This window comes from Peromyscus californicus, unplaced genomic scaffold, assembly GCF_007827085.1.
Source record: "Peromyscus californicus insignis strain IS unplaced genomic scaffold, ASM782708v3 Scaffold_23__1_contigs__length_62951481, whole genome shotgun sequence".
In the NCBI taxonomy this organism is placed as follows: Eukaryota; Metazoa; Chordata; class Mammalia; order Rodentia; family Cricetidae; genus Peromyscus; species Peromyscus californicus.
This window is the reverse complement of record NW_026294534.1, coordinates 15,600,713-15,613,027: the sequence shown is the minus strand read 5'-3', so window position 1 is coordinate 15,613,027 and position 12,315 is coordinate 15,600,713. Positions and strand designations below refer to the sequence as shown.

Sequence of the window (12,315 nt, the reverse complement as noted above, 5' to 3'; positions counted from 1 at the left end):
GTTCCTCACGGCCCCCAGATGATGGTGTAGTTGAGTGAGTGGTCTGGAGCGCCAAGGAGCAGCAACGATTGCAACCGCTGGAAGCCGGCGCCTGCACGGGTCGGCCGCCAGGCGGCACTGCCTGCTGCCCTCGCTGGGTGGTGAGCGCCCCCACGTGGCCAGTCCGGGCTTGGCGTTACCTGAGCCTGCGCTCCCAGCCTCCTCCACCGCCTTCCGGAAGTACGCTCCGTGGAGCGGTGAGTGCCCGCCCCCCCGGGGGGGGCGGGGACAAAAGGGCGCCTGGCCACTTTCCCCGGGGCGTGATTGGTTAGTCCTCCCCAGCGCGCTGACGTCATTTCCGGTGGATGCTGGGTTTCGGAAAGAAGCGCGCGATTTTCACCTCCGGAGTTGGGGTCGGGGGGGATCGCGGAGTTCCACCGCCTCTGCCCGCGCTTCCCTTCCAGCGTGCGGGCTGGCAGGGGTGGGAAGACGAATTCCCGCGCCGTGGAGCGGCTTTAAGTGTCTACTGTGAGGTGAGCATTGGGACGCCCGGGCGACGTAGGTCAGGTATAGCCGTGGACCCCAGGCACATAACGCAATGCAAGTTTCACATCTGAACGGAAATGGGTACCTGGGCCACTCAGGCAAATAAACAAAACTGCTACTGCGGACGAAAAGAAGCACTTGCCTTTTAGTACGCTTTGTTCCAGGCCCATGTAATAGAAAGGATTGGGAGAGAAAATGAAAACTGACTTAATCCTTGAGGGACTAAATGCAACACTGAAAATTAGTCTGTGAGTTCTCCATCCCTGGCCAGTGGTTCCCCCTCCAGCCCCAGGAAACATTGCCCTAAAAACCTTTTGCAAGTAAATGGGGGGAAAGTGGCAGGGTGTTGGTTTATTCTCGTTAGGTTCCTGGTTCAGAAACGATGACAGAGGTGCTGGATCTCCATGGACAGGACTCTGATGGGGGTAGTGAGGAGGTGGTACTGACGCCTGCAGAGCTCATTGAAAGACTGGAGCAGGTAAGCACCCCAAGTAGAACCCCTGTGCCCCGTTCTTAGTCCTTACCTTACTCCAGGTGTGCAGTACCAGGGCTCAGAAAATAAGGACACCGAATGGGTAGATATATCTACAGAGTGTCCAGTGGACATATCTACATCACATCCCCTACCCCTAAGACTCAGGGAACATCAAAGGAAAGGAAGCAGAGAGATTGTAAGAGCCAGAGGACCAGGAAATCTGCACAGTTGTCTTCTAAATGTGACAGGGAAGCTATACCCATGAGAACTCAATAATATGGCTGCTTAAACAAGGCCTAAACAGTGAATGACAACACCAACTAACATCCCACTGTGAACGGGGAAATCTCACAAGGCCCCACCCCTAAGTTAGTTGAAAATAACAACTGCTGAGAGATGGAAAATTAGTCTTCCTTGAGGATGAGATCCCTAAATGGTTATCTAATACCAAATGGTCAGACTTAAAAACATACAAGCAACACTAAATGAATTAAGCAGTTTGTAATTATGTATTTATTTGCATATGCATATATATATATATATATATATATATATATATATATGGAGGGAGAAAAGAGGAAAGATGTATTTTAAATAAAAGGTTTAAAAGATTTCCTACAGTGCAGTGTTTCTCATTTCGGTGATTGTATTTGTTTGCTGGGACTACATAATCGAACACAGATTGAGTGGCTTACCCAAGAGCTTTATTTTTGTATTTAAGAGGCTGAGATCAATGTACTTTCATGGTTGATTTCTTCTGGGGCTTCTCTCCTTGGCCTGTAGGTGGCTGTCTCCTGTGTCTTCACTTGGTCCGCCTTCTTGGCTGTGTCTGTGATACAGTTTTGTTTTCTGAAAAGGACATTGGTCCCAGTGAATTAGGTCCCATCCTAATGAGCTCATTTTTAGCACCCTCACCTCTTTAAAACCCTGTTCCCATTAGTCACATCTGGAGGCACTGAGGTAGGATTACAACCATGCCAAGCAACTACTCTGTTGAGTCGGAACCCAGTTATCAAACAGATTTTGAAGAACAAAATTCAGTTCATAACCATGATGATCATATTTAATATTATGACTGGAGACTGAGAGTATATATAGCTCAGTGGTAGACAATTGCCCTACTATGCACTAAGCCCTGGGGTGGTAGAGAATTACCCTACTATGCACCAAGCTTTAGGTTCAGCCCCAGAATTACAAAGAATTTTTCTTTCTTTTTTCTTTTTTTTTTTTTTTTTTTTTTTTTTTTTTGGTTTGGTTTTTCGAGACAGAATTTCTCTGTGTAACAGCCCTACCTGTCCTGGAACTCACTCTGTAGACCATTCTAGCCTTGAACTCGCAGAGATCTGCCTGCCTCTGCCTCCCTAATGCCAGGATTAAAGGTATGCTCCTGGCAAAGAATTTCTTTATATAGCTGTATCACTATTAGAGAAGTTTGAAATAAAACTTACAGTTCTAGCAAACACAATACTTAACTGTGTCATGATGATGATACTTGGGAAAGCAAATCAGAACAGTTGAGCCTGATTGTCATACAAATCTGAACCGAGCTAAAACTTAGTTTCCTGTAATTGAAAGATAAGTATACTGGGCAAGCAAGATGGCTCTGTGGGTAAAGATGCCTTTTAGCATGACAGCCCGAGTTTGACCAGCAAGACCTATATGTGTGTTGTCCTCTGACCTCCACATGTGTGCTATCTCTCTCTCTCTCTCACACACACACACACACATACATACACTTAATAGATAAAGTAGCAACAACAAGAGAAATTATTTCGAAAGATTAAATCTAAGCCAGGTGTGGTGGCATGTGCCTTTAATGCTAGTACTCCGAAGGCAGAGGCAGGCCAATGGGATTGAGACCCGTCTGGTCTGCATAGGCAGTTCCAGTGCAGCCGGGACCACAGTGAGGCCCTGTCTCCGAAAAGGAGGAAGGAAGGAAGGAAGGAAGGAAGAAACCTGATGATGCTCCCTGTTGGTGAGGAAGTAGAAATGTGTTCCCAGTTGATGGTCTTAGATGACAGGTAAGGCTAGAACACCAGGTGGCATTACTGAGCAGTTACCATAATGATGAATGAAGTAAACAGTGATTTAAAATTTTTTCAGTTGAATAAAAGCTTCTCCCCTGAAAGAAGAGATGAAAGGTCACCATGAATCATGAGTTGTCCTTAGAGCGTTCCTCATCTCCCAGCTGGTAGTCTTCCGTGTGAGACACTTGCAGTGTTCACGGCCCGTGAACTGTCTCGTTTGTTTTGCTCCGTGGTGTCACTCACTGTTCCCCCCGTGTTGGATTTTAGGCGTGGATGAATGAAAAGTTTGCCCCTGAGCTACTGGAAAGCAAGTCTGAGATTGTCGAGTGTGTCATGGAGCAGCTAGAGCACATGGTAAGAGTTACTTGTCTCTAGGTTGCAGAGGAAGAGAAAGCTAAAAGCATTTGGCCAGCATAGTGAAATGGTGCTCTGATAGCAAGTCTTTTTGTTTGACTCAGCCCAGTACTTTAAAAGAAGTTCTAGCTGTATTATTCAAGGCTCTCTAAAAGGAGAATGGAAAGAATGAATATATATGGTGGATTATGGGGGCCCACAGAGGTTTCCTAGTGAGATCTGAGCTTGCTTTTCCCAGCAGGGCTGCATAAGGGGACAGACTGACTACGTACGTGGTTACTGGGTGTTTGGAAGGGTCTGCACTTGGCTGTGCTATGGGAGGTGTTTTGCTCCACCCCTTGACATTCCTTTAAAAAGCCCTTTAGAAGAGCCAGAAGGGGCCAGTGGATTAGGATCCAGGCCTCCCGAGGCTATCCTGTGTTTTTATATGTCTCTCTCCCCTCTATATTTCTATCTAACTCTCTTATCCCTCATTCCTCAATCCCTGGCAGGGGGGGGGGTCCCCCCCTCAGTGGATTTACTAGGGAAGTAATGCCTCAGCAGCAGGATGGATGAACTTGCTGTCAAGTGAGGACAATCAGGCAAAAACAAGAGCTTCATCTTCCCGTGTCATTTTATGTAGGCTGCCCACAGAGTGTATGGTCAGTCTTCCCATGTCAAAGGATATAATCAAGGGAATCCCTCACAGGTGTGCCCAGCTGCTTTCGTGTTAGTTGATTCCAGATGTGGTCAAGGTGACAGTCAAGATTGGTCATTGCATCTGTTTATAAACTACAGGAGTTTCCATAAAGTCTTTTAGTTAATTTGTATTTTGTGTGTATGAATGTTTTGCCTACATGTATGTTTGTGCTGTATGCATGCCTGGTGCCTATGAAGCCCAGAAGACAGTATCAGATTCCCTAGAACTGAGGTTACAGATGGTTATTAGCTGCTGTGTGGGTGCTAGGTGTCAAACCGGGGTCCCCTGCAAGAGCAGCAAGTGCTGCCAACCACCATGCCCTCTCTCCAGCCCAAGAGTCCTTCCTGTAAATACAGCATGTCAGCTTCCCACAGTCTAAGGTCTGTCACTGACTCTACGTTCTACATGAGAGGACTTGGCCAGAGCAGCTAACTATAGTCCCATTCAGGGTGCTGTCCTGTTCCTCTGATTCCTGACAACCCTTCCTTCACATCCTTATCCTGCCCCAGCCCCTGTAGACATTCAAGTTTGTGGGTTTGGGCTTGGAATGCTGTGGGCTTAGGTTATTACCACCTTCAGAGCAAATTTACAATGTCTGTTTTAGAGACTGTCATAGTGGAGTGGTTGCTGGGTTCTTTCAGCTCTGTGTGTATGCTCAGGCACATGTGTGCCTGCGTGTGAAGGTCATAACAACCTGGATGTCAGTCTGTCCCTTCCACCTCGAGACGGGTCTATTAGTTGCTCGCTGCTGTGTCTGCTCCTAGCTGGCCTGGGAGCTTCCAGGACTTTTCCTGTCTCTGCCTGCCTTCGTGCTGCATGAGTGCTGGGATTGCAGACACGCACTACCACATCTGGCCTTCCTGAGGGTCTGGGAACTACACCCAGGTTCTCAGGCCTGCAGTAGCAGGTACTTACCCACTGAGCTGTCTCCTCAAAACACTGGTTCATGGACCCTTAGACGTTTCTGCTGTTGCTGTATTATCTCCTTCACAATTGGATTGGAGTCCTGGACCCTTGTGGTTGACCATTTTCAGATTATATTACAAAAAATCATCTTTAAAGTGAATTATATACCTAATAGAGTTCTTTGTTATCTTATAACTGCATAATCTTTGGGTCCTTGACTTTGCCAATGTTTATAGTGTTTAGTGTTTGAACATCATGATTTAAATTTCTCTTACAATAGGAAGAAAATCTCAGAAGAGCCAAAAGGGGGGATCTGAAAGTCAGTATCCATCGAATGGAGATGGAGAGGATCCGCTATGTCCTTAGCAGCTACTTGCGGTGTCGACTCATGAAGGTTTGATGGGCATTAGTGCAGTAAAATTTGGAATATCGAATAGCATGGGGAGAGAGAGGTTCAGGGCCTGCAGATTCTAAGAGGCCAGCATCACTGTAGCCAGAGAATAAGGAGAGTACATTCTGGGAAGTGTAGCTGAAACTATAAGTTGGATAAGCTCAGGAAAATCTAAGATTGTTTGTTTGTTTGTGACAGGGTCTCAGTGTGTACCTCTGGCTATATGATTGTCCTATTGCATAGAAGTGGTCAAACTACAATGGAATGGGACAGTCACATCCATTATTCAAGATGTGAAGCGTCTAGGAACACCATTCAGAATCACATTAGCATAGCTGACAACTAGATTCATCTCAGTAAACTCTTTCTGCACTTAATCCATCCTGACGTGTTTGAAGTATAATTACCCGATCCAGGCAACACAATGTCCTCGTGTGGCTTGGAGCTTGAATGCTGAATTTAGGGCTTTGATACTTAAGCCTCTTAAAAATTGCCTTTTGGATTTAAATATTTTTGTGTGTATAAGTGTTTTGCTTGCATGTATGTGCACCTTGTGAATTCGCAGTGCCTTCAGAGGCCAGGAGAGAGTATCAGATCCCCTGGAACTGGAGTTACAGATGGTTGCAAGTTCCCATGTGGGTGCTGGGAACCAAACCTAGGTCCTCCAAAAGCAGCAAGTACTCTTAACCACTGAGCCATCTCTCCAGCCCATTAAATGTGATCTTATTAAGTTGGGCCATTATCCTCGTTCGGAATCCTGATCTTGTCACTCAAAATATTAGCTATCTCTTAATATTTTGTCATCAGCAGTTTTGATACATATGCAATAAAAATTTTTATCTGACTCATTTATAAGACTAAGCCAATAGTAAGAGTATTTTACCATAATCTTCTCTCAGCTAGACATCTACCCACTGAACAATTTGGTTGTTACTGTTTTTGTGGGGTTTGTTAATTTGGGAGGGGGTATCTTTTGGGATCAGGTCTTACCATGTACCCATGACTAATCTGGAATTCACTACATAGGCAGGGCTGGCCTCAAACTCAAAAGATTTGCCTGCTTCTAATTCGCTAGTGTTGGGATTAAAGGTGTGAGTTAACATGCTCATCTGCTTTTGTGTTTTTATTACATGTGTTTATTCATGGTTTTTTTTTTTGTTGTGGCAGATTTTATAAAGGTTAGGATGGCTTCAAACTCACTCTGTAGCCAAGGATAACCGTGAACTCATGATCTTCCTGTCTCTACTTCCCGATTGTTAGAGTTATAAGCCAACACTCCCATGCCAATTTATGTAGTGCCTGGGATCAAGCCCAGTGCTTTCTGTATTCTAGGCGGTTATTCGGCCAACTGCATCTCCAGCCCTTGTTTCTGTTTGAGACAAGTGTTCACTATAATCCAGGCTGACCTGAACTCTATCTTTCTGCCTAGCCTCTAAAGTGCTGAAATTACAGGCATTAGTGGCCTTGCCCAGCTCAACAGGTGTTTTGTTTGCTAGTTTTTTGGTTTTTTTTTTTTTTACACTTAACTGGCCTGCATGTTGAGGTCAGAGGACATCTTGTGGGAATATGTTCTCTGCTTTCCTCTGTGTTGGTTCAGGGGATCAAATTCAGGTCCTCAGGCTTGATGGTAAGTGCCTTTACCTGCTGAGTGGGTAGGGACCCGAACCAGGGCTAGAATTGAACTTGGGACCTCACGTATGCCAGGCACCCCACCACCGAGTTGTTTCCATCCTAAACAGTGCTCTTTAGTCATCTGTGTCTAATCCCCTTGGTTCATGGGTAGGATTAGTTTAAGAAGGCATCACAGAGATATCAGATCTTATCTTTACTAAGACAGGGTCTCCGTGGAGCCAGGGCTGCCTCAGATGAGTTCTTCTTGAGTTCTAGGATTATAGGCATTTACCACCGTGCCTGACTGTTAGGTGACTTTACAAAGTAGTGTGCAAGGAAAACACTGTAAAGATAGACTGACGGTTTTAAAGGGCGGCCGGCGCTGCCTTTCTTTGCCCTCTCCCTGCTCGTCACTGTCCGTCCCTTAGACAGACAGACTGCTTCCTTTAACAGGATTGACAGCACTCACTCCACACGGCAGGCCATTCCTCCCGGGCCTCTGGGGACACACTAAATGCTTTTTTGTAGCATTTAGTTTTTTGGTTTGTTTGTTTGATTGTTTGGTCTGGTTATTGATGTTGAGCTTTTTTAGGTCTTACTGCTGTTTTCCAAGCTATATATCTTATTACTGGTAATACTCTTACAGTTAAATGTCGTTTTTATGTTTGTGTATTCTGTATACATTTTTTCAGCTTTTGTATGAGTTTCAGCTCCTAGGAAGATAGATACCTGTACATTAAACGTTAAATGATGCCCTTTCTTTTCCTTACCATCTGATTCAGTTTGTTTTCAAAATTTCTTTACCAGAAGCTTTCCCCTTTGAACTGTCTTCCTTTTTGGGGTCTTAGAATCATTCTTTCTCTGAATTCTTGGAAGTTTGCTGTTTGTGTGACTTATTTTTTAACCCCTCAGTGCTTGGGGAACTGGACCTTGCACATGCTAGACAGGTGCTCTACCACCAAGCCAAATTCCCAGCTCCTTGTCAGTTTTTTTGTTGTTGCTGCTGCTGCTAACTTTACCTACGTGGGTGTTTCGCCTGCATATAAGTCTATTCACAGTGTTCTCGTCTGGTGCCCAGGGAGGACGGAGGGTACCATTGGATTCCTTGGAACTGAAGTTACAGGTGGTTGTGAGCTGTCATGTGGGTGCTAGGAATTGAACCCAGGTCCTTCGCAAGAGCAATAAATACTCTTAACCACTGAGCAATTTCTGTAGCCCTTTCTCGTCAGCTTTAGAATTGGCAACAACCTCATCCAGCGAGCTCCAGGACAGTGAGACAGTGTCTCAAAAATCCAGGTCGATGACACCTGAGAAGTGAAACCCAAGACTGTCTTCTTGCCTGTACATGTATGCACACGCATACATGTACCCCCGTACACACATATGAACGTGCACAGGCACACATAATAAAACTGGGCCTTGGTGTAGCTCAGTGGCAGAGCACTAGCCTGGTGTATGCAAGGCACTGAGATCAGGGAAGCATATGAACCCTCAGTGATGAATTTTCATCTTTATTATATATCATCACAGATAGAGAAGTTCTTCCCTCACATCCTAGAAAAGGAGAAAACGCGCCCGAGCGAGGAGCCTTCCATCCTTTCTCCAGAGGAGTTTGTCTTTGTCAAAGAGTAAGTAAACAGGAAATGTGGAATTGCTTCTGCGTTTGGATTCCAGCATGAGCTTCGTCCACAGTGGTCAGCCTGGGCGCCCTGGTGGCTCCCATCGGTGCACACCACAGCCGTTTGAATTTCTTTGTTCCAGGTATATGGATCACACAGAGACCCATCTTAAAAACGTTGCCTTAAAGCACATGCCTCCCAACCTGCAGAAAGTGGACCTCTTGAGGGCAGGTAAGCAGAGCTGCCTTTTCCAGATCAAGATCAGGACCATAATGTACATCCCAGACATCTCCGTATACCCGAGAGTCAGCTCTCTTTAGTCAGTGTAGAAAAATAGGAAAATAAGTAGCAGAGAAGCAACGGAGACACTCGGAGGAAAGAGGAGGGTTCTGGTTAAAGACAGAGGTGTTCAAAACTACATGTCAAGATCACTGTGTCAGCGTTATTCACTCTTGCGTCCTGCAAATGGGATTGGACTCATGGCTGCTACTCCAGATACAGACTTCTTCCTTTATTCAGCCACATACCCTCCGAGCATCTTGGAGGATCCTGGGCCTCTCTGAGCTCTAGGGAAGCAAGCATCACAGGTTTCCTAGGTTTTAGAATGTGGTGGTTACAAAGGAGGGTCAAAAGAGTTTTCTGCCTCTAGAAAGGGCCTTTCAGCTCTGTTGTGAAGATCCGCCAGCTGAACTTTTGTGGTTGTCAATGAAACCCATATCCCTCAGCTTCACAGCCTGCTAGAGTTGAGTCTAATGAGACAGAATGGCCAGACCAAATCAAACCTTTCTCTAGGGACCAGATCTTACCTTGTTTACTGAGCTCAGCGTCCCCAGGCCACACGTAAGGTGGTGCCCTCATCTTTTGCCCTGGTGTGTGTACTCACCAGGACGCCTGTGGTGTGTAACAGTCCTAGCACATTTGAACAGCTCCCAGTTTTGGCAGCTAGACAGACGTCCAAGATCAAGGCACCAGACTTGGCGTCTAGTAAGAACTTGTCCCCTTCATGGTTCCTGCTGTGTGTCCTGCATAGCCAAAGGGAAGAAGCAAGCATTCAGGCATCTTTACATCATCTTTTTGTTTGTTTGTTTTTAGGTTTTTCCAAGACAGGATTTCTCTGTAGCTTTTGGAGCCTGTCCTGGAACTCACTTTGTAGACCAGGCTGGCCTTGAACTCACAGAGATTCACCTGCTTCTGCCTCCCCAGTACTACCGCCTGCCTCGGGCATCTTTAAAGTTATTATTCCCTTCTGTGTTTTAATCTCCTTTTAGCAGAACGCTGGTCTGATTGACTTAGGGCCTACCCTGAATGGTGTCATGTAAACTTAAATACCTTCTTAAAAGCCTTCCTCCATAGTTCCATTCCAAATATAGAAGTATAGCTTGCATATATGGGTTCCAGAGGGATACATTTTAGCCTGTGAGACCTAGAACAAAGCAGACCCATACCACTTGGTAGAATTCTAAATCAATAATTTCACTGAACCTGCCATAAGAACTCCAGGAGCAGAGTTGCTGTAGAGCATAGCCCAGCTGTGGCACACATTCGTGTTGGCTGCTGGTGGTGGAAGGTGGCAACAGGTTCTTAGCCTTGATCATTGAGAGACTGCTTTGTCTATAGTCAACACTGTCACCATGTAACCCAAGCTTCCCTGTATATAAGCTAGATCTTTGTGTACATTTTTATCTCTGCCTTACTGTGCCATTCCCAGCCTCCTTTCCCTCTTTAAATCCTGGGCTTTTAAAGAAAAAAGCACATCTGCTGCTTTGTTCCACACTGTGGAAAGTGTATGTCACAATGTGAGGCTTCCCTAATGGCTCAGTTACCACCTCCTCTGGAAAAACGTGTTAATACTTGTTTGTATCTTCCAAAGTGTGCAGTGGTTTCCAATCATCTGTGGCTTCACTTTTCAAGATTTGTTATCTGTAGTCATTGTACCGTGTTTCACAAGTACAAACTGGACAGTTCTAGAAATAATTTGTAAGTTTTAAATTCTAAACTGTTGGGACTAGACAGATGGCTCAGTGGTTTAAAGCACTTGCTACCCTTATAGAAGACCTGGATTCAGTTCCTCGCACCCACATGGTACCTCAGAATTGTCTATAACTCTAGTTCCAAAGGATCCAACACCCTACCCTCTTCTGGTCTCTGTGGCATTGCATGCAGGCAAACACTCATGCACATAAATACCTAAAAAATGGTTTTTAATCCTGCACTGTTCTGACCAGTATTATGAGATTTCACTTACCAGATAACTGATACTGTACCTCAGTACTTGTGTTAAAGTGGTGGCCAAACTATCCGTAATGTGTAAGTAATTTATCTCCTTTATCATGTAGGCAGTATGTCCTCTCACCACAAACATAGGGCGGGTTCAGGGCAATAACAGAAGCTACTTTATTACAGTGTAATTGCTCTTATATGATTAGTGCTTATGTGATAAACTTTATCATAAGTATGTACATAAAGAGAAGTATATATAAGATTCCATACTATTCACTGGGGTTCTTGGAATGGACCCCTTTCCAAATAGAAGACTGCTGCATAGGAGAATCCCCTGTACACTGCTGATCGCCCCTCACATCTCCCTCTACACCACAAGTCTCAGTAGCATTAACCCTAGTGACTTTTGTCATGTTGAACACATTAGCTGTTTTATGATACCATGTGTCTTTTCCTGGCAGTTCGCAAACCAGACCTGGATTCCTACGTGTTTCTGAGGGTGAAAGAACGACAGGAAAACATACTGGTGGAACCGGAAGCCGATGAGCAGAGGTGAGTGCCGTGTGTGGCTTCCCCATGGAGAAGTGGCTAAGCGCTGTACATAATGCTTCCTCCTCTTTCAGAGACTATGTCATTGACCTGGAGGAGGGCTCCCAGCACTTGATCCGATACAAAACCATTGCACCACTTGTTGCTTCTGGAGCAGTTCAGCTAATATAAAACAGAAAAACAAGCCTGCAGACGTGGAATCATGGACAATATTAGAAACCCATTTCCTTCGTGCGGACTACTTGGACATGGAAAAGGAATCAATGTGGATTCCCTTCACCACAGCCTTCTAACGGCCTACTGTTCTAGCCAGCACCAGCAGATGGAGCCCTTGCTCTGTGAGGATACTGAGCAAATAAATGGACTGTCAGGTGTGTGCCTTTTCTTTTTCTGTTTATTGAGCTCGGGAAAGGTCATGAAGAGGCTTCTCCTCCCTTCCGTGATGGGGAGATGGATTGGGCATAACTTGATGATGACAAGAGGATTCCTTTAGCTTTCCTGGTAGAAGATCATAAGCAGATTGAACAGTTACGATCCGCTTCTATACATCATTAAATGTGTGACCTGATGTTTTGGAACCTCAAATATTGAACTTAACACAAGTTTCTGTCATGCATGACTGAAGAAAGTCAACTGACTAAGCCACTGTTAAATGTCAGGCTGTGGTAGAGAAGTCTTTGGACAGTTCTTAGCTTAATGTCTAATGGAGTGGATTCTCCCTGTGTCTTAGGCAGCTTTGCCTGGCAAGTCTTCAGGCCATTTGGCTCTCCCTGATCCAGCTTCTGAACAGAGTATCATCATTAACTGTCTCCTAAGTTAGGACCTCAGCAGTATTCAGGGATATGGATGAAATGACCTAATGTGAACAGCTTAACACCCGAAGGGAAGACAGACAGCTCATGAGTTGGCACCTTGAGACTGATGAAAAGCAGCCCGTGTTTCCGTCTCTTCTTCCTTTC

The 12,315-nt window shown here is 45.2% G+C and overlaps 1 protein-coding gene across 3 annotated transcripts; it reads left to right on the top strand.

The window, feature by feature from the left end:
• Nucleotides 1–329: 329 nt before the first annotated feature.
• Nucleotides 330–11,730, top strand: Gins4 (GINS complex subunit 4). 3 transcript variants are annotated; one of them, XM_052751841.1, is made up of 8 exons: nucleotides 338–512; nucleotides 890–1,003; nucleotides 3,295–3,381; nucleotides 5,247–5,360; nucleotides 8,499–8,596; nucleotides 8,730–8,818; nucleotides 11,269–11,359; nucleotides 11,431–11,730. In XM_052751841.1, the coding sequence occupies exons 1-8, from the start codon at nucleotides 345–347 to the stop codon at nucleotides 11,525–11,527; spliced, it is 858 nt and encodes a 285-aa protein (XP_052607801.1). In that variant the 5' UTR covers nucleotides 338–344; the 3' UTR covers nucleotides 11,528–11,730. The 3 variants fall into 3 exon arrangements, with proteins under 3 accessions (XP_052607803.1, XP_052607802.1, XP_052607801.1); XM_052751843.1 differs by lacking the exon at nucleotides 890–1,003 and having other exon boundaries at nucleotides 330–512; XM_052751842.1 differs by lacking the exon at nucleotides 3,295–3,381 and having other exon boundaries at nucleotides 337–512.
• Nucleotides 11,731–12,315: the final 585 nt, after the last annotated feature.

Bases quoted from the DNA above. Each gene is read 5' to 3' on its own strand.
- Gins4 (XM_052751841.1), top strand. From the start codon at position 345: ATGCTGGGTTTCGGAAAGAAGCGCGCGATTTTCACCTCCGGAGTTGGG. The intron at 3,382-5,246 runs GTAAGAGTTACT...CTCTTACAATAG, and splicing joins TGGAGCAGCTAGAGCACATG to GAAGAAAATCTCAGAAGAGC. The intron at 8,597-8,729 runs GTAAGTAAACAG...TCTTTGTTCCAG, and splicing joins GAGTTTGTCTTTGTCAAAGA to GTATATGGATCACACAGAGA.